Source organism: Neovison vison, chromosome 7 (genome assembly GCF_020171115.1).
Source record: "Neovison vison isolate M4711 chromosome 7, ASM_NN_V1, whole genome shotgun sequence".
In the NCBI taxonomy this organism is placed as follows: domain Eukaryota; kingdom Metazoa; phylum Chordata; class Mammalia; order Carnivora; family Mustelidae; genus Neogale; species Neogale vison.
Window position 1 is genome coordinate 94,286,055 of NC_058097.1, and position 27,894 is coordinate 94,313,948.

General features: G+C 36.3%; 1 protein-coding gene across 2 annotated transcripts in view; it reads left to right on the forward strand.

Annotated features, from left to right (window-relative positions):
• RDX (radixin) overlaps positions 1 to 27,894 on the forward strand; it is a 75,924-nt gene that overhangs the window by 8,929 nt on the left and 39,101 nt on the right. For both annotated transcript variants that reach the window (XM_044257683.1, XM_044257684.1), the window contains exons 3-9: positions 4,204 to 4,299; positions 4,819 to 5,093; positions 11,077 to 11,160; positions 11,363 to 11,509; positions 13,944 to 14,040; positions 14,528 to 14,691; positions 17,595 to 17,725. In XM_044257683.1, the coding sequence (XP_044113618.1) occupies positions 4,204 to 4,299; positions 4,819 to 5,093; positions 11,077 to 11,160; positions 11,363 to 11,509; positions 13,944 to 14,040; positions 14,528 to 14,691; positions 17,595 to 17,725 (994 nt within the window). The remainder of the gene's footprint in view (positions 1 to 4,203; positions 4,300 to 4,818; positions 5,094 to 11,076; positions 11,161 to 11,362; positions 11,510 to 13,943; positions 14,041 to 14,527; positions 14,692 to 17,594; positions 17,726 to 27,894) is intronic.

Below are 27,894 nucleotides of genomic sequence, written 5' to 3' on the forward strand. Positions count from 1 at the left end.
AGAACAGGAGGCAGAGTTTCTAGTACACAGCAGTAAATTACCTAGTAGATATTTTGGGTTTATTTAGGTTATCTCACATAGATCTAAAATATACCAAATTTTAAAATTCCTGGAAAGTTGTTTCTTTTCTTGACAAAATAGTATACGTAATCTTCCTGATAAGTTAATTGATTATCTTGAAAGCCCTGAGAAGGTCTTTTTATAAGATGAAAGGTTTTTGGTAGAGTGAGCAAATTCTTAAAATCATAAGCAGCTACATGCACCATGCATACCTTGTACATATTTTACCTTGTGAACTGTGAGCTAGTTCTGTTGATTTCTCTAGGCTTCCTGTTTGTAAATATATCATTTATCTTACTTGAATATAAATGTGAACGGAGTTAGCATTCATTGTACTTACTACTTCTTAACAAGTTGAAATTTTATTTATAGTGAATGAAATGTTTTTGGTGGTCAAAAACTAATCAGCAAGTGGGCTTCTTTGGTATTATGAACTGAGAAATAAATTACTTGCTTTTTATCAAGTAGAATTGCTTTAGTTTAGACACCAGGAGAAAGGAAGCCTCATTTATTATAGTGCAGGACTGTGTAGTAGTTAAAAGTGTGGGTTCTAGAGCCACACTGCCTGCATCGGAGTCTCCGCTGTAGCTGTTTGACTTGGGACAAATTACTCTTTGCCTTATTTTTTTCACTTGTACGGGTAGGATGATGATAGTATTCTTCCCTTAGAGGGTTGTGGTGAGAACGAAATGAGAATCTGCAAAGTACAGAGGACAGCATTTGATGCACACACACAGCATTTCATAGTGTAAATGAAGTTCTAGATTTGGGAGTAGTATCTGTAATGTGCTCTCTGAGCAGTTAATTCTTAAAGTCACTCTTTTTCCCTGACAGCTTCTCTTGAGCCCAAATCAAAGGATCTAAAAGCAGGCTTTACTTTGGGTTTAGGGAGTATGTGGAGTGCGTTGGCAGGTAGGTAGGTTCAGGGTTAAGGCCAGGAGCAGGCTAGACACAGGAGTCCTCTCAAATGAGGGTACATAGCAACACGAGTCCAACTGTAGCAAAGCCTCACTTCTGATCACGATGCCTTTGAGGCTAGCTGCTGTGTGTAGGGGGCTCTGTTTGAGTGCTGGAGGGCCTTTGGTTTGCTCCCTGATTCTTCTACACTGTCATCCTCTTCCAGCTTCTACCTGTGGGATTAGAGAGTATTCTTACCCCTAAGAAGTATTCAACATGATCTGTTAGGATGCAAGAAAAAGGGGCTCCTGGGTGGCTCAGTCAGTTAAGCATCTGTCTTCGGCTCAGGTCATGATCCCTGAGTCCTCGGACTGAGTCCCGCATCCAGCTCCCTACTCAGGGAACCTGCTCTCCCTCTCCCTTTGCCCCTCCCGCTGCTCCTCTGTACTCCCTCTCTCGCTTGCTCACTCTCTGCACGTTCTTGCTCTCTTCAATAAATTAAAAAAAAAAAAAAAATCTTTAAAAAAAGGATGCAAGAAAAAAATATTAAGATGTTTGTTTATATTTTTATCTTTTTAAAGTTACTTTAAAAGTAAATGCTTTATAATATATGTGTGATATAGCATGTGTGTAATTTATAGGTAAAAATACATATATTGTTAATGCCCAAGTATTTTTTTATTTATAAAAATATGTGATTGAAAGTTTCTGAGAATGTTGCCAGAAGTAGTAGGGAAAGAATTTCACAGCTGAGCTCTCTTGTTCCTGGTGTTTGTTGTGATGGTCTCAAGCTAGTTAGGGTACTATCCCGTGTGCCCACTGTGGCAGATCCCACCTTTAGTTCGCCAGCATCATGAATCACACACAACCTAGAGGCAAAAACAGGCTAGAAACTTTGACACTTCTCTTACTTGCTCCTGACCTGTGAAGGTTTCCTACTCTACCACTCTGAGCTGGAATCTTTTCTGTGGTTCTTTGGCTGAGACAGCCTGTCTTTTGCCAAAGTTAAATTATTTGGGATCTTCTTTGTCTACATTAAGGTGTTGGTGGTTTGGTTTTGATCAGTTTTTGTATCAGTTGGGTGTCCTGATGATGTATTATCCAGAAATTTCTCACTTTTTGTTTTTTTGGTGGTAACTTTTCCTAGCACAGCTAAATGGTTTTTTATTCTTAATTATTTTTGTGTGTGTAATTTCAGTGAAATTTCTCAAGAGAAGGAAAATAAACTTTCTGAAAGGTTCAGTATGCTATCTTGAAATCAAATTCCTGATAAGTTTCCTTAGATATTAAAAAAAAAAAGCCAAGAATATTTATCACTTTTTAAAAAAAATTTTTAAAAGATTTTTATTTATTTATTTATTTGATAGACAGAGAGAGATCACAAGTAGGCAGAAGGCAGGCAGAGAGTGGGGGGGAAGCAGGCTCCCCGCTGAGCAGAGAGCCTGATGCGGGGCTCCATCCCAGGACCCTGAGATCATGACCCGAGCTGAAGGCAGAGGCCTAAACTACTGAGCCACCAAGGCACCCCAAGAATATTTATCACTTTAAAACTAATGTTGAGGGAGCACCTGGGGGACTCAGTCGGTTAATCGTCCACTTCTTGGTTTCAGCTCAGGTCATGATCTCGGGGTGGTGAGATAGAGCCCGTCATTGGGCTCCATGCTCAATGCCGAGTCGGCTTGAGATTCTCCTCCCACCCCTCCTCACATGCTCTCTCATTCCTTTTTTGAGAGAGAGAATGCTCTCTCATTCTCTCTCTAAGGTAAATAAATAGGGGCTCCTGAGTGGCTCAGTCGTTAAGCCTCTGCCTTCAGTTCACTTCATGATCCCAGAGTCCTGGGATTGAGCCCCACATCAGGCTCCCTGCTCAGCCGGAAGCTTGCTTCTCCCTCTCCCACTCTCCCTGTTTGTGTTCCCTCTTTCGCTGTGTCTCTCTCTGTCAAATAAATAAATAAATCTTTAAAAGTAAATAAGTAATAAAATCTTACAGAACTTTATTTTTAAAAAAACTAATGTTGAATCTTTATGTAAAGCTTTAAAAATACTAAAAACTCTCACCTCTCCTGGCTCACTTCCCTCATTTTATTTTAATATAGATCTAGAAAAAAATAAGCTTTCCAAGCGCTGGTACATTCTTGGGTGGGTCCTAGCTTTATTTATTTATTCTGCTACTTTTGAGTACCTGCCACAGGCTAATCATTCTTTAAAAGGGCATGATTAAGATGACTAAGGCAGTAATCTCTGTTCTTTTTTTTTTTTTTTTTAAAGTTTTTTTTATTTATTTGACAGACAGAGATCACAAGTAGGCAGAGAGGCAGGCAGAGAGAGAGGAAGGGAAGCAGGCACTGTGCTGAGCAGAGGGTCATGCGGGGCTTGATCCCAGGACCCTGGGATCATGACCTGAGCTGAAGGCAGCAGCTTTAACCCACTGAGCCACTCAGGTGCCCCAGTAATCTCTGTTCTTAGTTTTGAGCAGTGAAGGAGGGTAAATAAAAACACTACTAATCATACAGTTACTTATGATAGAGTAAATGTTCTAATAGTATAGATAGAATACTATGGGAACATCAAGGAATGAGTGATTACTTTTATCTATATAATAGGATAGCTTTATTCACAGAAAGCATGTTAGTTGAACTGGGGCTTGAGGAATAAATTATTCAATGGGTGGTAAAAATACAGAAGAAACATTCTAGGCAAAAGAAAAGGCATGAACAGAGCTGTAAGGATAAAATTTGGGCATGTTTCAAAAATGGTTTCTTGCTCAGTGAGGGAAGAACAGAATATTTGATAGTGAAGGGTAGAAGTGGGTGTGAAATCACCAGTTTGATAACCTGGTATGGCTTTTAAATATCCTCAGAGACTCTTATCACCAAACGGATACTATTTGCCTTGCCTACCCAGTTGTGTAGTTACACTGAAATAGGAAAGTGGGATTATGACAGCTTTGTGTCTGCTTCCCAGACTTGTTATCTGTTGGGGTCATGATGAGAGATGAGGAAGAAAAAGTGGTATAAAAAAAGCGTGGATCAAACAAGATTGAAATGACACTACAAAATATAATATATACAAAACCTGAATTTAAGTTTTTAGAAACATCCCTGTAATTAATGTATTGAATTTAAGAAAGATCTCTAGAGCAAAGAAATATACCTATAATGCCTATGTAGTTTTATTTTTCTTTTGAAATATAGTACCATTTACTTTCACTGTGAATGTTGACCTGAAATTGAACTTTTTTTTAAGGTGGTGAAAACAGTTGGTTTGCGTGAAGTTTGGTTTTTTGGGCTGCAGTATGTGGACAGCAAAGGTTATTCTACGTGGCTTAAGCTAAATAAAAAGGTAAAATACATATAAAATTCAGCTGATAATTAAATTACTTTGCAGTTACTGTGATCATGAATTTGTACTAGAAAAGCTCAGGGTCTGACTGAATTCAGTCAGACCTCCTTTTACAGTTATCTCAATTATTAAATGTTTCATGTCTTTTAATTCAGTAAGTTACCATTAACTCATCTTAGAGAAATGTTCATTCATTTTTCTTGTTTGAAAACTTAACACATAATAAATATGAGGTGTAACTGAGTACTTTGATTTTGGCTCAAACATTACAGGGTAAACTTCTTAGGGGAAGTTTCAACTTGGTTATTAGACAGGACCTGTGAGTTACAGATCACGTTCATTAGCACATAGAATCTTTTTTTTTTTTTTCACATATCCAATAAGTTTAGAATCTTACACACTAGAGTCTTAGTTATGGATTTAGAATCTTATTTGGGTTTTACATGCTACTTTCTTCTAAAAAAGAATTTGATGTGAATTTAGGATTTTTGTCGATTATGCTTGAAATTACTGTTCCAGGTGACACAGCAAGATGTTAAAAAAGAGAATCCTTTACAGTTCAAATTTAGAGCTAAATTCTTTCCTGAAGATGTTTCTGAGGAATTAATTCAAGAAATAACCCAGAGACTTTTCTTCTTGCAAGTTAAGGAAGCTATCTTAAATGATGAGATATATTGTCCACCAGAAACTGCAGTTCTTTTGGCTTCCTATGCTGTCCAAGCCAAGTATGGAGATTATAATAAAGAGATGCATAAACCAGGCTACCTGGCTAATGATAGACTCCTACCCCAGCGGTAAGTGAAAATTGTTTTTTACGTTAAATTGTCTGAAAAATTTATAAATAGATTAGGACAATTTTTTAAATTGTTAGAGTATATGCTTTTAGAAGTCATGACCTGTAGCTGCATAGATTTCTATATGCTGTAATTACTCAAAGTTTCTACCTCTTCTCCTCATTCCCACGGATAAGCGATAAATGGAGGTAGTGGTAATTTGGGTTTAGGGGAGGATGTGACTATTGTTGCTTGATAAAAATTCTCACTAAAACAGGCAGATAGATGGTTCTTAAATGCTCTGTGAGTAAGAAGTGCCATGCTCAGGAAAAATAAAAAGTCAGATGAAAAAAGCAACTAAAGTCCTAGAAAATAGTAATTTTTTAAAAAAAGATTTTATTTATTTATTTGACAGACAGAAATCACAAGCAGGTGGGGGGGGCAGACTCCCTGCTGAGCAGTGAGCCCGATGTAGGACTCGATCTCAGGACCCTGAGATCATGACCTGAGCCGAAGGCAGAGGCTTAACCCAACTGAGCCTCTCGGGTGCCCCCAGAAATGTAATTTTAAACTATCCAATAAAGCTGGAGGAGGAAGGGGGAAAAAAAAATCAGACGGGAGAAGTGCCATGCTCTATTTCCTCTGTAGAGTTAGAATTCAGTTTCCAGCTTTTTTAAAGTTTGTTTTTGTTTTGTTTTTAATGTTTAATTAAGTAGTCTCTACACCCAACGTGGGCTCAAATTCACAGCACTGAGATCAAGAGTCTCATTTTCCTCCAACTGAACCAACCAGGCACCCTGTAAAAGGTGTTCTAAACTCAGTTTTCAGACTCCTAGTCTAGTGCTCTGTCCTCATATGCAGTATATTGCTGCTTCTATAATCATTACTTTAAAATAGCATGGCATAGGAAGAAATCATTAGGCAGAAGACCTAGAGTTTGAATGGTAGTTCTGCCCTTTACTACTTAGGTGACCTTACGTGCATAATCTGAAATCTCAGCCTCTGTATCTGAGTATGCAAAGTGGGGATAGTAATCCTGCTATCCTACCTTATGGTTTATGACTATAGAACAAGAACTGTTTGGTTTATAGTTTTAACCGTAAAGTGTGGTACATGTGTTGGTTGGTAGTAGTATTTATGAGATCTGAGAAGTACAGCATCAAATGTTACTTTAAATATCTCAACTCATAATAAGAATTGCACACTAGAATGTACATGGAGATCTTTTTAGAACCTGGGAAGAAAGTGTTACTCTCTTAGTCAGAATTCCTGAATTTTAAAATTTCTGTTCAAATGCAAAATTGTGTATTAGTAACCTAAAATTTCACAGTTGCAGTACTTAACAGTATTTAAGCTGTTAGATGGTAGCTTCTTTTTCATAGGTCATAAATGTGAAAAAGGGAAACTACTTCATGTCCACTTTTATTCCATTTGGTTGTGGGCATTAATGTTTATTTTTGTGGAGTAAGTTGAGTTAATATATGCTTTATAAGGTATCATTAACACAGTAGCTTTAATATTAGATGATTAAATGTTACACTGTTTATTACTGTTACACTGGAATGCTGTTGCAATGATAGTTTTCTTGGAAGGTAAAATAATGCATACTGTTCACCAAAGAATCAGGAATATGAGACACCTGTTAGCCTCTAGGTTTAGTTTTGATTCTTATTCCAACTCCATACTCTTGGTCTCAGATTTTTTGGTAAGCATTGAATTAAATAGCTGGTTACTGGCATAGCAGACTTTCGTTTCAGATAAGGGTTAGTTTTTATCTTACTTGAGGTTTAATTTTTTATATATTTTTATTTTTTATTAAAGTATAATTGGCACACAATGTTACATTAGTTTCAAGTGTACAGTACAGTCCATAGCTCTGTACCAAAATTGAGATATAACTTGTGTTTAGTAAAAGGCACAGCAGGTTAGGTTTTAAATCAGCATATAAGGTAAATATTATATATAATCAAAATTGCCCTTGAAATTTTCTAATTGTTCATAAAAGAATAGGCATGTCTTGTCTCAGGTATAACATAGATGGTGGTTCTTTGAATGTGAGATTAGATTGCTGTTTGGTTGAGCATGAAGTAATTGGCTTACTTTTAATAGTTATGTGATTTTAAAAAATACTTTAAATACTGGTATCACACTTAAGCACAATTAAATTTCTTTAATTTAAATGCATGTGTGCTATAACCCACTTTGTTTAAAAAGAAGAAAGATAGCACATGCTCTTTAAGATTTAGTCTTTAATTTTGAAGATCGAGATAGGTGTTCTTCAAATTGGTAGCCTTTGGAGAACTATTTCAAGCTATCTAAGCTTACTCGTAAGCTTACTCATAAAATCAGAATACTAATTTTTCTATTTAGAATGGAGGAAATACCTTACAGTGATTTACTTATTCTATGTATGTGGTATAGCATACTTTCTCTCACGATCTTAAGTACCTGAGCCTGGAATTAGTAATCAGGTTATTTGGTGGCCATAAATGACATACAATTTGATGATTTTGATGGATGCTTTTAATTCTTGTAGAGGAAAAAAAAATTATTATTAAATTATTATATAGAAAAGTCCAGATAAGCAGTCTGTTCTCCCACAGTACATTTAGCTGTCCTGTCTGGTGGTGTACATTATCAGTTCCACCAGATAACATTGCTCTCTCCTTGGAAAGAGCTGGATAGACATGAGTTTTTTATGTGCCAGGTTTCTCACTTGGACATATAGGTAGCTGGGGTTTGGAGAACCTTTTTCCAAGATAAGGGAAGAAGAGATAAATTTTGGAGAAGATTTCAGTTTTGAATCCATTGGGTTTGAAACCTCTGCAGCATAACCAAGGAAGATAGCCAGTATTCATTGGTAGGCCTGGATCTGGACCATGGAGAGCAGAACTATACATACAATTTTGGGAATAAGCAGCAAATAGATAATTATCCTATGGGAATGAAAGAGGTGGACCTGAAAGTACATATAGAATAGGCAAAGGACCCAGGCCAGATTTTGTTGGAACTTAATTAAAAGTACAGGGGAAGAGGCTCCTGTAAAGCAAACTGAGAAAAAATGGCCAGAGAGTGAAGAATAATACCAGAGGACTGTTAATCATGAAAGCCAAGGTGCAAGGAAACTTTAAGGAGAAACTGATGAGCAGTGTCAAATAGTAACAAAGAGGTTGAGTCTGAGGGAGTAGTGTGTCTGTTGGGTTTAACAGTAAGGAGATTGGCAGTGACCTTAGTGAAAGCAGCTTCAGTGTGGTGTTGGTGGTTGCAGCCAGATCATGGTGGACTAGAGGCGGAATCATGAAAGCCAAGGTGCAAGGAAACTTTAAGGAGAAACTGATGAGCAGTGTCAAATAGTAACAAAGAGGTTGAGTCTGAGGGAGTAGTGTGTCTGTTGGGTTTAACAGTAAGGAGATTGGCAGTGACCTTAGTGAAAGCAGCTTCAGTGTGGTGTTGGTGGTTGCAGCCAGATCATGGTGGACTAGAGGCGGTCGATGTGAGGTTTTGGAAATGAAAGATAGTGAATATGGATAGCTCTCGAAAGAGGTTTGGCTGTGAAAAAGGAAAAAACAAAAACAAAAATCCTAGGGAACCATGAGTTCATAGATGTGTTCTTTAAAAATGGGAAAGAATTGACTTAATCCTTTATTCTTTCTGCAAATATTTGAGTAGCTCTTCAGGACTGGCACTGGGCATATAGTGGTGAGCAATATGGATGTGGTCTTTTGCTCTCTGTAACACAAAGAAGTAGATATGATAATATATCCATGTATGCAAGAGACAGTAAATATGTCCCCATCATCAGTGGTGGAGTGTAGATCCTGAGAAAGTGAGGGGAGGAGCCCTGTAAAGGTGCAGACAGACAGATTTAAAGCCAAGTAGAAGGGATTGGCCTTGGCCATGAAGGAGGACTCTTTTCTGGACAGAAGAAAGAGAGGGTAGGCATTTTTGAATACTTACAAACAGGTCATGCAGATGAATAGTACAAGTACATTATGTAAAATGCAAACAAATGAGATTTGAAATGCTGGATGTAAAAAGCTAGAACTTATATAAATCTTAGTGGCATCCAATTGAATTAATCCATATCTCCAGATTTAGTTAATGTCATGGTACCAGCAATTGGCTGCACTCATTATGCCCTCAAGGCTGATGGCATTCCTTTTGGTGAGCAGCCAAGGCCAGGCAGCAAAAAATATAAAAATAAGAAAAATGTGGAAACTTAAGTCATATAAGGGGAAGACAGAACTTCTCTCCCAAAAAACCCAAGAGCTTAAAAGAGGATATACTGAGAAAGGAGCAGGGCATAGTAAGAACGTAATAGTGTGTCTGAGACCTCATTAAGGAATCTATTCTAAATAGTAACTTGTGCAAGGAAAGATTACATTCTGAGATTCCTTTATACTTCCAAGACATTCCTAGGTTTCATGTAGAATTTTTATACAGCTAAACAGTAATACTTTTTAAAAAAGATTTTATTTATTTGAGAGAGACAGAAATAACGAGAGAGTACACAATCAGGAAGGAGAGGGAGAAGCAGGCTCCCTGCTGAGCAGGGGACCGGACATGGGCTTGATCCGAGGACTCTGGGATTGTGACCTGAGCTGAAGGCAGACACTTAACCAACTGAGCCACCTAAGTGCCCCATAAGCAATAATATTTTAATGCCACAGCTTTTATTAGTAGTAATGTAGGATCTGAGGTTTGAACAACAAAGCAAAATATGTAATAATCATTATATGACCCAAAGAGAACAAGTAAATAATCTGTAGTGTGTAGAGCAGGTAAATTGTGTATATGTTGAATTTGCTGATTTGATGTTAAAATATCAATAGTAGAGAAAATATGTTTGGTTACATTGGCATGAGGATCACTGGGAGGATAAAAGAGAAACCAATAAAAGATTATTTGGAGGACATGGGGTAGTAAAAAGTGTAACTTTCCACTTTTATAATTTTTTTTAAAAGATTTTATTTATTTGACAGAGATCACAAATAGGCAGAGAGGCAGGCAGAGAGAGCGAGGAAGGGAAGCAGGCTCCCCTCGGAGCAGAGAGCCCGATGCAGGGCTCGATCCCAGGACCCTGAGATCATGACCTGAGCTGAAGGCAGAAGCTTTAACCCACTGAGCCACCCAGGCACCCCCCACTTGTATAATTTTATATAAAATATTGCCTATAGAGGGGCACCTGGGTGGCTCAGTGGGTTAAAGCCTCTGCCTTCAGCTCAGGTCATGCTCTCAGGGTCCTGGGATCGAGCCCCGCATCGGGCTCTCTGCTCAGCAGGGAGCCTGCTTCCTCCTCTCTCTGACTGCCTCTCTGCCTACTTGTGACCTCTCTTTCTGTGTCAAATAAATAAATAAAATCTTTAAAAAATATATTGCCTATAGAAAATAAGAAAATTAAATTTGACACCAAGAAAAGTAAATATGTAGAGTAAAAGAAGAAATTAAGGCTCCAGAATTTTGATTTTCTCTCTCTTCTCTAATTTTTTCTATTAATAATGAAGAAAGTCATTTTCCTTTTTTTGGTCCAGTGACTTTTTTGCTTGAAACAGTTTAATTAATTAACTGTTTAATTAATAACAGTTTAATTAATTAACAGTTTAATTAATAAACTGTCTGTATAAATGTCTTAAAAATATATCATCTTTAAAATAATCTCAGGATCCTAGAAACTTGTTGAGATAATTATGGATTCACATGCAATTGTAAAAAATAGAGGGATTCTGTGTATCCTTCTCCCAGCTGTCCCTAATGGTAACATCTTGTATAACTAGTACCGTGTCACAACCAAGATATTGATAGAGTCCACCAACCTGATTCAGATTGCATCGGTTTTATATGCAGTCATTTGTGTATGTATATGTTTTTATGGTTCTGTGCAATTTTATCGTGTATATAGGTTTTTATGACAGCCATTACAGTTAAGATATTGAATGATTCTGTACTTTTAAATGAAGATTAATTTTGAATCATAGAAACATTTTCATATTTTTTTTTCTTAAAGTGTTTTGGAACAACACAAACTGACAAAAGAACAGTGGGAAGAAAGAATACAGAACTGGCATGAGGAGCACAGAGGAATGCTGAGGTACTTGGGTGGCTATTGTCTTAGTGTTTTTCTTTCAAGTATTTTTATATCCTAACACTTACTAGTACATCACATTATCCTCCAAAGATTATTCACTTTATATGAATAAATATAAAGCACTAAATTTTAATCCAAAGTATTTTTGTAATTTGTTTGGTATTAATTTTACTTAAGTATGTTACAGTAAGCTTTCTTTTAACAGGGAAGATTCTATGATGGAGTACCTGAAGATTGCCCAAGATCTAGAAATGTATGGAGTCAACTATTTTGAAATAAAAAATAAAAAGGGAACTGAATTGTGGCTAGGCGTTGATGCTTTGGGTCTGAATATTTATGAGCATGATGACAAGTGAGTAAATTGAGTTGCACAGTGAACTGGTCATTAATCAGTGATCTGTATGGCTTTAATCTTACACTGTGTTTGTAAAGTTCTCTTTTGGCTTGATTACTCTTGCTGCTTCTTTTTTCTCCCTACTTAAAAGATTAGTTAATGAGACAAAGTTTTTAGATGTCATGTTTACATTTTTGCAACACCTTGTAGCTTTAGCATTCTGCTCAGCGTATTTATCAGACAGGATCTTGTGAGTTCTGTCTGGTAATTTAATTGAAACTTATTCCCTTTATAGGTGAAGAATGATTCCTTAAATATGTCTGGCATTTGGGGTAAAATTGAAATTAACATGTGTAAGAAATAGGAATGAGACCATGAAATTAATAGATATATGATTTATTATATTTGTAACTTTTTAAAGACATAGGAATTTTGAATATTTTCAGACATCAGTAAAGTAGAATATCACTGTATTAAGAATAATGGACAGTGTTATTTTGTTTCAAAATTAACCAGGTGTTAATTTTTATATTATATTAATATATATATTAATATAGAATATGTCAGACTCTCATAGTACTTTAGGAATGCTTTATACTTTCTTTATTTGCTATGCCAGTAATGCCTTCTTCTAAGGCATTTCTCTTTATTCTAAAATTCTAGAATTTAAGTTTCATTATTACAAATACTAATAAGATATACTTTTCTAACACTATATACTAAGTCCAAAAGAGAGCATTTTAATTATTTTACTCTGCTATGTATTTTTTATTTACAAAGCAAGTTAACAACATTCTATCATTAAGAAGAAAATATTTTGAAATTTTTGAAAAGCAAAAAGGACTTAGAGACTAATTTTTGTGGACCAAATCCTTTTTTTACTTTCTTCTAAAAATTATTGAATTTCTATCAGAGTACCCATTATAGATATATTACAGATAAAGATGGGGAATATGAAAGAGAGGGGATTAGCTCAGAATGGGAGGGACTGATACGGGAGATTGGTCTTATCTCTACTGGTTCACTTTTTTTTTTTCTTTTTCTTAATTTATTTGACACAAAGAGAGAGAGCATAAGTAGGCAGAGAGGCAGGCAGAGAGGGGGAAGCAGCCCCCCCCCCCCAGCAGAGAGCCCTATGTGGGACTCCATCCCAAGACACTGAGATCAGGACTCCAGCCGAAGGCAGTGGCTTTACCCACTGAGCCACCCAGGCACCCCTCTACTGGTTCACTTTTTAAAAATAATTAAAATCTATTATATTTCCAAAAGATTAAAAAAAAAAATAGAGTACAACTTTAAAAGCTAAGGTTCTTTTACCAGCTCTGCTACTAATTGCCTTTGTGATCCTGGTCTAGTTATTAACCCTCTGAAATTCATATAACTGCCAAGCTTACTTTACAAGATTGTTGTGAGAATTACATGAGGAAATTGCTTTAGAATTTTCAAAGTAACATGTAAATGTATAGCATTACCTTAAAAATGCTGTGTTCCAGCCGGCTCCTTTTTAAACTGGTAACAATGACATTTGAAGAGCCATTAGGGGGCAGTATAACGCAGAACTATTGAGTAAAGAAAGCTTTATGTAGAAAAATTACTTGGTGTGCTGCAGTTGGTAATCTTAAGACTTAAAAGGACTATTAATAGGTAGAAATTCATACTTTGTTCTTGGAAGACTAACTAGAAAGACACCTTTTGGCTAGCATGGGTATCATAATCATTTTGCACACTGGTTATTGGATAACAATGACACATTTGGTGGCTAGTCTGAAACAGTAAAATTCATGAAAAACAAAAACAAAATTACTGTTCCATTCTGATTCCTTGAATTTTTGTGTGCAGTGTGGCAAAGTGGTGGTAACTTATATTTCTTAGAGTTGGAAATCCAGCTCTTCCATTTATCCAAACATTTGTGTATGAGAATGTCTTAATTTTTTCCTGTTGAGATACAACTCACATACCATAAAATTAGTGCTTTTAATGTTACAAATACTCATTTTTAAGCTAAACAGAGGAAGGAAATAAATTTAGTATTTAGTAACATGTCCATAATTCACATGAAAACTTACCAAGACTTTTCCTCCCTCTCCCTTCTTAAACACATTTAAACTAATATTTGTAGTAGCTTGAATCTATGAAGAGCTAGTACAGAGCCCCAAGGGAAGTTCAGTTCTACACCTTAGGTTGCTAGTGTTTTCTAGGTAATTTTAAGAAAATAAATGTAATGCTTTCAAGGCTCATGACACATCATGAAATTTTTTGATAGTTTTATGTGGCTTAATTGATCAAATTTCCCCTTAAAAGATAGTAATGTCAATAGTATCAGTAAGCTGATGCATTTGAAAATCTAGCTTTCTTAAGACTGGTCATTTAGCTAATTTGGCCCCAGAACGTTTTGCACATTTTGTGTTTTGTTTTCTGCTTTTAATTAAAGGAATACTTTAATTTTTTTAAGGTTAACACCAAAAATTGGTTTTCCCTGGAGTGAAATCAGAAATATTTCATTTAATGACAAAAAATTTGTTATAAAGCCAATCGACAAAAAGGCACCTGTAAGTAAAATTCTGTTATAAGTGTTTTCTGCATTAACTTTTTTAAAATTTCTGCCATTTTGCTGTGATACCATTTGAAGAGTGACCTTGTTCGTTTGATTTGCTCCTGAGAAGCATTCCCTTTTCATAGTTTAACTTTCCTGCTGATAAAATAATGAATTATTAAAAATAGAAGGGTTTGATCTTTTTATAACATGTGCATATTAGTTTTATTTTAATTGAGATTCAGCTGTAAGGTGAGTGATGTTTATTAGGAGGTGATTGAAAATAATCACCATTCCTAAGAAGCAGTTAAAAACACTTGTTTGTTGGTAGCCTTTACAGCTATGTGCAAATATGGCATACTTACTAGGAATTAGGAAATTCTGTGATTTCTAAACTATGTAATATGACATTCGAATTCATACAGCATATTGAAATTTAGTAGAGATTATTGTGAGAGAGGCTGTCCTTCAGGAAGATTTTAATTTCAGAACTTTATGTTTAGGATTTTGTTTTTTATGCTCCTCGTCTGAGAATCAATAAACGGATTTTGGCTTTATGTATGGGAAACCATGAACTATACATGCGAAGAAGAAAGCCTGATACCATTGAGGTGCAGCAGATGAAGGCTCAGGCGAGGGAGGAGAAACATCAGAAGCAGTTGGAAAGGTATGGGAATTTAAGGTTTTGATTCTTAATTGAGTAGGTGGTTTAAAATTTAAGAATGCTGTTTCTTTTTTTTTTTTGGTCACATATTTATTACTTACTTATTTTTTATTTTTTTTTAAATTTATTTATTTTTTATTAACATAAAATGTATTATTAGCCCCAGGGGTACAGGTCAGTGAATCGTCAGGCTGACACACTTCACAGCACTCACCATAGCACGTACCCTCCTGGTGTCCATAACTCACCACCCTCTCCCTACCCCCCTACCCCCGGCAACCCTCAGTTTGTTTTGTGAGATTTAGAGTCTCTTATGGTTTGTCTCCCTCCTGATCCCATCTTGTTTCATTTAAAGAATGCTATTTCTTTAACATACTCTGAGTTTACATTTTTACATTGTTTTCATTGTATTAAAATTGAGTGTTATGCTTATACTCTTAAAATGAGTATGTATAGGGGCGCCTGGGTGGCTCAGTGGTTAAGCTGCTGCCTTCGGCTCAGGTCATGATCTCAGGGTCCTGGGATCGAGCCCCGCATCGGGCTCTCTGCTCGGCAGGGAGCCTGCTTCCTCCTCTCTCTCTGCCTGCCTCTCTGCCTGCTTGTGATCTCTCTCTGTCAAATAAATAAATAAAATCTTAAAAAAAAAAATGAGTATGTATACTTTTCAAATTGGAAATCTTTGGTATTTTTGAGAAAGTAGCTTTTTATGAATTCATAGATGTGCTTTATTTTTTAAACATGCTTGCTTTTCACTGATTGACCTCGGTTTAGGGTACTCTAGTAGTTTGGGATTTTTCAAGTTTGTATATGTGCTGCCGAAGTGAGCACAGGATTTTTCAAGTTTGTTCTGCTTGTGACTTTTACTTAATTTTTCAGAGTAAGAATTGCTTTAATAAAAAAATCTGCCTTATTTTTATTTATTTTTTAAAAAATATTTATCTGTTGAGAGAAAGAGTGCACATGCACAAGCAGGGGAGGGAGGAGGAAAAGAAGACTTGGTGCTGATCGTGGAGCCTGATGTGGGACTTGATCTCACCACTATGACCTGAGCTGAAATCAAGAGTTGGACACTCGACTGCCTGAGCCACCTGGGTGCTCTGCTGAATATTTTGCTTTAAAAGTGTCGTTGAGGGGCACCTGGGTGGCTCAATCGTTAAGCGTATGCCTTCAGCTTGGGTCATGATCCCAGGGTCCTGGGATCGAGCCCCACATCAGGCTCCTTGCTCAACGGGAGGCCTGCTTCTCCCTCTCCCACTCCCCTCGCTTGTGTTCCCTATCTCGCTGTGTCTGTCTCTGTCAAAAATAAATAAATAAAATCTTTTTTTTTTTTTTAAATAAATAAAATCTTAAAAAAAAAAGTGTCATTGACACTGTAGAACTCAAGTGAAAAGTCACTAAAAAGTTTGCAAAGCACCTGGTGTTTAATAAATAGTACCTCGTATAATAATTCTTAATATCATTAATGCATAGTCTGATTAGAAGCAGAATATAAATTAGCTTTTAATTTTCACTTAAGAAAAATATATTTGGGTTCATCTGATATTCTTTAAAAAGTAAGGTATCCTACAACATTTTCTGCATGTTAGTCCAGGGAATTCATAGTTTATTAATATGTTATTTATGCTCAAACTACATGGTCTTTGTGCCTGAAATTCAGATGGCAGTGATGTCGTTTTGGGGGAATATTTAGATGTACTCAGATGAGTATCCGAGATGAAATCATAACTGATTTTTTTTAAGCTAAAAAAATTATTCCCATTAAAACAAAGGGAATATTGAATATTGATTAAATTTGTGAAATAGATAATATTACCTGGTAGTGCTTCATCTAATTCTTACTTGTCTTTATATTTCTTTATAAATATAGAGTCTTTATAGAGTCTGACCAATGGTAGGCTCTCGGTAGTTATGTGATGAGAGTCTGGCTATATTTAAAAGAAACAATCTCTTTAGGCCCTTGGTGGTTGCCGCTGAGGGAGGGAGGTGGTCTTTCCCGTGAGCTCTCAGGTCGATCTGTCTTAAGCAGCATTTGACATCTACTGTCATTCTAATGGAGTTGTCAAAGGAGATAAAACTGGTTTGCCATTTGTATATAAGATTAAATTGGTACTATCTTAGGAATTAATAATGTGTCAATTCATGTTAGTGATTGAAAATTCTTACCCTCCCAGGTTACTTTACTTAAACTGCCTAAAGTAAAATTACCTTGTGTGCTCCCTTCCAAGCCTTTCTTACTTCTCTCAGTGGGAAATGTGCAGTTAACTGCTTTTGTGCTGGCCTGTGATTTATTGTCAGAATTCATCAAGGATACACGCGATAAATCTCCTCTAATTTTTCCCACATTCAAGTCTGCCTCAAAAACATGCTTTGCACACAAGGGGTGTATTTGACAGTTTTACTTTCCTAGTTCTGTAAATTTATCGCTTGAAAATATTTCCAAAATGTCTTGAGTTTTTACTACCTTTTTTTTTTAAGATTTTATTTATTTTGAGAGAGAGAGGGAGAGAGCACGAGTTGGCAGAGGGGCCTAGGGAGTGGGAGAAGCAGACTCCCCTCTGAGCAGGGAGCCCAACGAGGGGCTCTATCTCAGGACCCTGAGATCAATGACCTGACCTGAAGGCAGATGCTTAACCAAGCGGGTGCCCCTTTTAACTTTTGAAACAATCCTAGACTACATTTTCCGTGACCCTACAAAAGGAAATGCATTGTATTCCAGTGTATGTGCATGTAACAGGGCAGTCCTGTATTTTTAACTGGATGGGTTTTTTTAAAGCCCAGCTGAATATAATGAAGATTCTTAAAATATTTATACTACGTTTCTTTTTAGTGGACTCAACAGTACTTGGGTTTCATGTAAATATTTCGGTGTATTCATTTGTAACAGAGCAATTCTAATTCCTCTTCAGGGCACAACTAGAGAACGAAAAGAAGAAGAGGGAGATAGCAGAAAAGGAGAAGGAAAGGATAGAGCAGGAAAAGGAGGAGCTGATGGAGCGGCTGCGGCAAATCGAAGAGCAGACGGTGAAAGCCCAGAAAGGTAGCAGTTTCCTTTTGACATCGTGTTCACCCTTGTTCCTCTTTGTCCGATACTTCCTCACTGCTGGATAATCTCATTTGTCCTGTACAATAATTGCACTTAATTGTCACATTAATACTTAATGGAATCACATCATAAACATGTTTAAGGGACACGCAACATTCATGTGCTCGTTTCTCTTTCATTTACTTAAATACACAGGTGTTTTCATGTGAAATGACTGTAGATATTAATTTATTCCTCTTATGGTTCAGGGTTCCATAAACAAACACGCAGGTTTAGTACTCGCCAGCATTTAAACAAAAGCCATTCTATTTGATGCTTTATGGGTATGTAAATATTTCAAAACATCTGAATACTTAAAGGCATTTTAAGCTATTCTGACTATAATAAACTCTTTCGGAACTCAGTCTCTAAATTTTATTTTGGTATATTAAAAAAAATACACAACACATAGAAGTAGGTTGGTTTTTGGTAACATCTTGGTCAGAACCTACTTCCTATGAAGAGTTAACCAAAATGCTACAGTGTATAGAAAGGGTACATTTGGTTTCCAGAGTGGTTTACAGTAAATAACTCTAGGATATGCTGCTTTCAAACAACAAGTAGTAGGAAGAACAGAAGAAAAAAGGTATTGAGCAAAATAAGATTTTTTTTCCTTCCTAAGCAGTAGAGGTTCATGGGGGGGGATATAATATGAAATATATACTATTTATAAAACTAGAATTAATACCTGCTTTCCTGATAACTAGTAGACGCAGCCATTAGTTTTACTATTCTAAGTAGAATAATAACCTTAAAGTTTATTAAATAATAACCTTATTTAAGGTTATTTTCATTCCTTACATCAGGCTACCATAGTGGGGAGATGCTCTTGAGCAGTGGGGAGAATAATTTGCAAATGGGTAACTAGAGGAGGAAGTCATGGAGATTGCTATAAACCCACAAACTGGTGGATCATTCTAATTTCAAGAGGATTGGAAATAATATTTCTAAGAGAAGAAATAGGAAAACATACAAACTAGGCTTTATTCTGACCTTAGAAGCCTCACTTCCCAGAGCTAGAAAAGACCTAGAAAATTACTTAGTTCAGGGGTCAGAGGTATTAAACAGACGTGCTTGCAGACTATAACACCAAGGCAGAACTTGTTTTCTGAATTCCAGCTTCATCCTGTTTGTACTACTCCAGATGCCTTTTTCATCAATTAAAGTAGACCTTTATGAAGTGCCTACTTTGTGCTGCATTTTAGGAATACAAATAAATTGGATGCATGGGAGGGAAGTCTGTGTGGTTGGCAGAAATAAGATAAATTCATAAAAATGTAAAGTGAAGTAATGTAAATGCCATGTGAATACAATAAGCAATACTTTTAGAGGCAGAATGCTGTAAAAAATGGAATGTGTGTTTCTTTAAAAAGTTTAAAGAAATTTATGAAAAAATTTATGAAAAAAATTTAGAAATTTAAAGAAATTTATGAAAAAATTTATGAAAAAAAATGAGTGATAGAGTTTTTTAACTTACATATATCTTTCTGAGAGAACAGCCACCTATTAAACCTTTCAATCTTATTTATTTAGGGTGCATAATAAAAATATTAATGATTTACACACAGAAAACTACTCAAGTCAAGAAGCACTAAAGAATATAAGGAAGATAGAACATAAGAAAGAATGTAGAGTATCCCTATCAAGACAATTTCAAATCAGTCATCTTATGACAAAGGACATCTGATTTGTTTCTTGAGTTTTTTTTTTTTTCCTAATAATAAAGCGTTGCCAGGCTGTCCTGAAATATGCATGATTGTCTTGTAATTTATGCTAAATTCTCACTCAAATGCAGTAACTCTGTTCATATCTAAGTCATAATATATAGTAGATAAACCTTTAAGTTCTTGTTTGGGAAGAAACTTTTCTATATTTCATTAAGAATTTTTTTAAAGTCATTATTATTATTATTATTTTTTAAGATTTTATTTATTTACTTGACAGAGATCACAAATAGGCAGAGAAGCAGGCAGAGAGGAAGGGAAGCAGGCTCCCTGCCGAGCAGAGAGCCCGATGCGGGGCTCGATCCCAGTACCCTGGGATCATGACCTGAGCCGAAGGCAGAGGCTTTAACCCACTGAGCCACCCAGGCCCCTGAAGTCATTATTATTTGAAATGAGTTATGAATCATTAAATAGAACTATTCTACCGTTTACATTTCCATAGTTCACTTACTTTTACCATTTTTATTTTTAATTTTTTTTTTTATTTATTTTTAAAAAAGATTTTATTTATTTATTTGACAGACAGAGATCACAAGCAGGCAGACAGGCAGGCAGAGTGAGGGAGAGGAGGAAGCAGGCTCTCTGCAGAGCAGAGAGCCCGATGTGGAACTCGATCCCAGGACCCTGAGATCATGACCTGACCCGAAGGCAGCGGCTTAACCCACTGAGCCACCCAGGCGCCCACTTTTATCATTTTTAAACCATCTCTGAAGGTTTATTTGAGAGCCAGACTGGGATTCACTTACTGTCCTGGCAAATATCAAAGTGAAATCCCAGTAGTGATCTCATGCATCCTCTGTACTTATTAAGCACCTAGTGTGTACGAGGCATTGGGGATACGATGCTGAACAGATAAGATCCCTGCTCTCATGTGGCTTACATTTTATTGAGGAAAGACAGAGTAATAAAATTAACAGATAATCAAGATCATTTTGTGTTTTAAGTGCTTGGGGGGGAAGTAAGTATCATAGTGTGATGAAAGCTCTTGTGGGGAATAGGGGGGCTTGTCAATTTTATGTGTACATTGTTTACAAATAGGAATTAAACAATCAAGCTTTAATTCTGTCATTAACTTAGAATACCTTTAGCAAGTCATTTTAACCTCTCAATTTCCTTAGATTCCTAATTTCTAGAATGGAAGTAGATGATCCCTAATTTAATTTTCTGAGATATTTTGGAAAGTTTTTTTAAAAAATGTGTTTGAAGTATAGCATGTATATAATAATGTGCATGCCTCTTAGGTATCAGGCTTAATGATTTTTTTTTTTAAGATTTTATTTATTATTTGAGAGAAAGAGCGAGAGAGATCACAAGGAGGCAGAGAGGCAAGCAGAGAGAGAGGAGGAAGCAGGCTCCCCGCTGAGCAGAGAGCCCGATGCGGGGCTCGATCCCAGGACCCTGGGATCATGACCTGAGCCGAAGACAGAGGCTTAACCCACTGAGCCACCCAGGCGCCCCAGGCTTAATGAATTTTTGCCAAGTGAATTTATTCCTGTGACTACCTAGAACAAGGTGCAGAACATTACCTGCACTAAAGGGATCTCCATTGTATCCCTTCCCATTTTTTCACCCCAAATGTGACTTACATCATTCTGATGTATATCATCATAGAGTTTATTACTTTTTTAAAGATTTATTTTTGCAAGAGAGAGAGCACATGTGCATGAGCAGGGGGAGGGGCAGAGGGAGAAGCAGACTTCCTTCTGAGCAGGAAGATCCCTTCTAGGGATCTGGGACCTGATCTCAGGACTAGGACCCTGGGATCATGACCTGAGCCGAAAGCAGGTGTTTACGGTTAAACACTGAGCCACCTGGGCACCCTCATCATAGAGTTTAGTCTTATTTTTAATAGTTCTGTTGAGGTATGAATCCCAATACCACACAGTTAATGATCGAAAGTGTTTATTTTAACAGTTTCTAGTATATTCAGAGTTTTGCCACTTGGTGCCACAATTTCAGAACAATTACATCACCCCAGAAAGAAATCCCATACCCATTAGCAGTCACTTCAAATTTTTCTGAGTCCTCCCTCCCCCAGTCCTAGGCAACTACTAATCTACTTCTAGCTCTGTAGACTACATGTGCTGGTCATTTCTTATGAATGGAATTGTGTAGAATATGGTCTTTAGTAACTGTCTTTCATGGAGCATAATGTTTTTAAAGGTCATCGTGTTGGAGCTTGTATTAGGCACTCCTTCTTTTTTATGGCTGAATAATGTTTCATTCTGTGGATATATAGATATATGTATATATAGATAGATAGATGTATATGTTATATACATATGATCTACACATACGCACACATATATACATACATATACACACACACTACATTTTATTCATTAGTTGGTGAGCCTTTGGGTTGTTCCCACCATCTGACTGTTGTGACTATGTTGCTATGAACATCTGTGTACTGGTTATTGTTTTCATTTCTTTTGAGTATAAACCTGGGAGTAGATTACTGGGTCATATGGTAAGTTTATGTTCAGCTTTTTGACAAACTGCCTAACTGGTATCTAAAATGACTGTACCATTTTACATTCCCACTATCAGTGGATCATTTGGATGACCCCTAACCTCCCAGCACTTACTAATGTTAGTCTTTCAGAGTGTGGTCATCCTGGTGGGTGTGAAGTGCTACTGTGATTGTGATTTGCATTTTCCAAGTGGCTTAATGTGTTTATTGGCCATTTATATATAATCTTCTTTGGAAAGGTATATTTTTGCATTTTCTTCCATTTTTCAACTGTGTTGTCTTTTTGTTGTTGAGGTGTTAAGAGTTCTTTCTGTATCTCGGTACAGATGTCTTATGACGTACCAGACATACGATCTGCAGATATTTTCTCCCATTCTGTGGGTTACCTTGACTTTGAGGATGATGTTCTTTGAAGCCCAGTACTTTAAATTTGGATGAAGTCCAGTTTTGTTTTGTTTTTTTCTTTTTAAGATCTATTTATTCATTTGGAGAGAGAGAGGGAGTGCACAGGAGGAGAGGAAGAATCTTAAGCAGACTCTGTACTCAGCATGGAGTCTGACGTGGGGCATGATCTCATGACCCTAAGATCATGACCTGAGCCAAAACCAAGAGTCAGAGGCATAACTGACTACATCACCTACGGCCCTGGAGTTCAGTTTATTTATTTATTTTTTTGCTTGTGCTTTTGGTATCCTGCCCAAGAACAGTCTTGCTTGTTTTTGAACTGCATGTAAATGAATTCATGTACTCTTCTGCTGGGCTTCTTTTTGTTCAAAACTTATGCCTGGAGCTGTAGTTTGTTGTTTTACATGGTAGTGTAATACTCTGTTGCACGTAGATAGCAAATTGTACTAATGATAGACATTTGGGATAGTTCTGGTTCTGGCTATTATAAAATAAGGCTGCTGTGAGCATTCTTAAGTGTAGCCCCTGGGTATTAATTTAGGGGAGGTATCTGTACCCCAGAGTAGAATTGCTGGGTCACTGCTACAGTTTATCGTAGATATTGCCACTGTTTCTACAAAGTATCAGTGCTCATTCTTACCGGTAGTGAATGAAAGTTGATTTGCCCTGTATCTTCATTACTTGATGATTTGTTTTACTGTCAGGGTTTCCTCTTGCGTCGTTTGTTTGTTTGTTTAGCCATTCTGGTGAGGACAGTTAGTACAGTGCGTTTTCTTGATGACTGATGATTTGATTTTAAGCACTTTTGCAAATGCTTATAGCTTCCATAAAGTGCTTTTTCATGAGTTTCACCTATTTTTAAAAATTGGATTTTCTTTTTTTTTCTTATTGATCTATAGTTCTTTTTCTATTTGTTAAAAGAAAATCTATGGTTTACCTTTTTTCTCTCTCAATGTAAGTTTCTTTTAATGAAGAGAAGTTCTTTAAGTTCCATTTATCACTCTTTCTCTTAATGGTTGTGAATATATTGTTTTTTACAACCTTGTGGATACTGCTTTACCTTTCACGTTTAGGTCCATAATCCATATGTTACTGATTTTTGTAGGAGTCAGTGTTATTTCTTCCCATATGTATTTTCAGTTGACCCAGAACCTTTATTACAAGGAATGTTCTTTCCCCATTTAGCTACATCCATCACCTTTGTCACAAATCCAGAATACAGTATGTATGTAGGTCTACTTTCAGACTATTCTGTTCCACTCAGCTATTAGTTGATTTTATTGTCAGTGGACACTGTTCAATCACCAGTTGTATCTAGAAAAACTTGAAACTGACATACCTTATAAGTGCATCATAGGTGTACAAGAAAGTACATATTGTACAGTGGGAAGCACGTTTCAAAGACGAGGGCAAGTTCTTAGGCTTCCAGATTATTTAGATTTTATATTATCTTTTATGACTTTAGTTGTTAATGGTTACACATTGCATACTTTTATAAATTATTCTGAAGTTGAGAAAAGGAAAACAATTAACTTGAAAAAGTTATTATAGGGAGCGATTAAGTTTATAACAGGACAGACTAGAGCTTCAGAAGAGTTTATTATATGACAAGACTGACCTTTCGGTGGGAGTCAGCAGTCTGGATGTTCTGCATATTTCACAGCACAAACTCTTCTGTGGTATTGTAAAGTGATGCACCTCCTGATCATTCCTGGGTTGGTAATTTCTCTTTCTGTTTGCCATACTAACTGTGCTTTTCCTTTCCTCCCATCTCCTATTGATAATCCTCTTCTGAATAGAGAGCCTCTGGAAAGGAAATTCTGGAGATGGATAGTCCTAGAGAGGAAAGTTATTAGCTACTGGGATGTCTTGGCTGCACACTTCTGTGGGTTGAGGATTTGGTAACAGTGGCTGAATGTGGTGACAAGCTCTAGCACTCTGATCTACCAAGTTGACATTTATTTTTAGCTTTTCTGTTGGGCTCCCCACTCCCCCCGGCCCCCTAGAAGCCTTGCCTTTTCAGAGTTTCTTTCCTTAGTATTTGTTCTAAGCAACAAGAGGAACTTCACATGCTCTTCAAATTTGCAGTTTTACTGGTTGGTTAGTGGTGATAAATATTTTATCTTTTGGGGGGATGGTGCTTCAGTACATGATTGTACTCACTCAAGATTTTGCTAAAATAAAATTAGTAATGTATCTGTGTCCCTGTCAAAGACCTCCTAAATTTTATGTTTCTTTATGGGTGCTATGCATGTGAACATAAATGTTGAAGGGAGAATGAAGTTTCTAGAAGATAGCATAACCATAAGGAAAATATTAATAACTTGAACTTCCAGGATTATAAAGGGGACTGTGGCCCTTGACATCTCTGCAGAGGGTTTGTAGGATGCCTAAAGATCTGCTTCTGCAGTGTTGTCAGTGTTTCTCTGGACTTTGCATCTCTCCTCGTTCTTTGTCTTTTCTTCAGTTTTCCTAGGTAAGCAGTATCTTTCATAGTTATGTTAACATCCTTGTTTGCTAACTGCACTACCTGGATAATCTTTAGGCCCACACAGTAGTAGTCTTTCTTTGGGGGATTTTAGGGGTGTTGGAAGGGGTCATTTGGTCCCGTCTTCCCAGTATGCCTTGTAATTTTGGTTGCTTTCCCAATGTTGAGTTTGAAACATTAGCGAGCCCTAGAATGATGTTATTTAACTTTAGAGAGGATTTAATATTTTTTTTTGCTAGGCAGAATATGTGCAGGTCACTGGTGGAGTTGACCAAGGTTTCAGGCTTTGTTAAGGTTGGTCTCTTTGTGTTTTTTCCCTCCCTGCTAGTCTGTAGACCCTTCAGGGTGTCTTCTGAAGGACTGCTCATTGACTAGGGCCCTCAATGCTAGCCGTTGACCCCTGGCTGCACGACAGTGTTGATCTTCCTGCTATTCTGTAGCCAGTTATAGCTGTTTTTTGTTTGTTTCCCTAGTTTTCTACCTCATATGTGTACATTTTAGGAGTTGGCAAACCTCTTGGGGGGAAATAGCATGCAGATTTTAGAGCCTACCTTTCTATTTACTCCTTTTAAGGATCTTGGTCTCCCAACCCTTGGATGCCTTGATAGCCCCCAAATCGCAATCTGTGTCTTTTTAGCCTGACTTAGTATTGTAGGCCTAGGGCTGCTGTGTGCTGGTTCACTTCTATTCCACTCCGTTGAGAATATTAAATGACGTTCTGTGTTGTCTGTCTGTTTTTTGTGTACAAAGTAAGCAAATACACAATATCCTCACGAACCATATTCTTTCTTCTTTCTTAAATAAAATGTAGTATCCTGCACGTATCCTTCTGTACCTTGCTGTTTTCAGTTAATGCACACTTGAATGTCCTATGTGTATACTCACAAAGAGATCTTCCTTTTTTTTGTATGATGGTATAACACTCCATGCTTAGATTTAGGATAGATATTTTATAATTGCATTTTTAGTGAGTAATTGGTAAATACATTCTTAATTCTGTGAATTCTAAAAATTAATGACAATGGAACTTCTTTGCTTTTTTTAACAACAATATTCTTTTCCTATGGAAAAAAATGTGATACTTCATAAACTATTACCTTAGACTGAGAAAAGGAAGAAAACTCTACAACTTTTGGGATATTTAATTCATTAATTTATTTTTTACTAATTCTTTCATAGTTACATAGTTTCTAAGCTTTGCCTATAAGAGATCATTTGGCTTAACAAAGCCCTAGACCTGTCAGAAATCAAATTTATGTTCAAGCCCGACTGAGAAAGAGAGACTTCCCCAAATTTTATTAGCTTGAGCTTAACTTCCTGGTTCTAAACACCATATCCATCTGTATCAATGCAATACTGTTAATGAGAGAAGCAGCTTATTCTTAAAACCTTAATCTTCATCCTAAAAGAGCAGATCTTCTAAAAGAAGCCATATTCCTTGGTACCCTCTTAGCATGTGTCAGACCTCAGAAATTGTAGGTCCTAGATTTTTATGAACCAGAGAGGCAAAATATTGATCTTCTTTATCTTAGCTGATCCTTCCCTGCAGGTGTTCCAAGGGGATCCAAGGTCTTAGAGGCGTGTTTGTTTCATAAAAATATTCTAATAGGTGGATTTGTAAACCTTTCTGCACAGGGCCAGATAGTAATACTTCAGGCTCTGCAGGCCACATGGTTCCTGGTACAACTGTCAGCTCTGCTGTTGCAGAATGTAAGCGGTCTTGTACTGTACGTAAACACGTGACGGTATTGAACTGAGTGAGGGTATGCGTGCCTGTGAAACTTTACTTACAAAAACAAGGCATTGGGTTAGTGGTCCATAGTTTGCCAGTCTCTGTTCTAACTCTTTTAACTGGGGAGGAAATAAGTAAGTCATTTCAAAACCTTCCTTTCTAGAAGAGACTAGAGTAGATTTGAAGTTTTCCGATTTATTTTCAACATTTGAAATAATTGACACTTTTGTATAATTCTTAATCACAAAAGAGCCACTGCCTTGTCTATGTTCTTGAAAATGATATTTATTGAAAAAAAGTTGATAGAAAATAATGAATATTGGGAATATTTAATTGAAGATTTAACTTTAAAAGCCAAACTTACTTTTTCTTTCTTCCTTTATTGTACAGAAGGAATTTTTATTATGAGAGAAGAAGCAGTGTTATTTTCTTTTGTTTTTTGTTTGCTTGTTTTGATGAATGATACAACCTTGAGTATTGTGTGCTTTATTTTATATATTAATCAAATTAACAAGTTGGAAAGAATGATCCTAAGAAAAGTTTAATAAGTTAGCTTGATGTCCCAGTTTTAAAAGGCAAATTCTAAAATGAATAATCCTAGAATTTAGCTGTGACAACATTCAGTGTTACATACATTGTTCACTCTTATAGCTGAAGAGTCACATAAAATTTTTACATTATTTTATTGGGAATTTAAAATTTAACCATTTTTCTTCCTACCCCTCTCTAAGCCTTGCAGATTTTAACTGCAATTAACTAAATTAATTCTGACCAAGAGCAACAAAATTGAGAGTGGTAAGAAGCGTGTATGTTACAGCTAGCTTTCAAACCTTATGACAGACATACAGGTTTTTAGTTTTTTCTCCTCTCTGGAGTATAGAGAAAGGGAGAATCATTTTTTTGTAGGGCATTGCACCCTCTTAATAGTTGACATTCTGTTATCTTTTGTCACAAAATGTCCTTGTTTTTAAATAAGAGTTCTCAGAATAATGTTTAAAATTAGTACTTTTAAGCTTATTTAAGTGCTAGTAATATTTGTGCTAATAATATTTTCCTTTCTTATTCAACTCACTGAAAAAGAGAACAATTAACTTTATGATCTGTACATTGCAAGATCAAAATTGATGTCATTTATCTCCAGGTATTTACTTTGTCTTCAAGCCTGAAGAATGGATATATACTAATAACTCAAAAGTTATATTAATTCATGTGATTCACATCAGAATTCCTCTTCTGAATTAGTATTGTTTTCAGTCTTAATGTCTTGGGTTTACTCATCTGATACTTAAATAAGTAAAA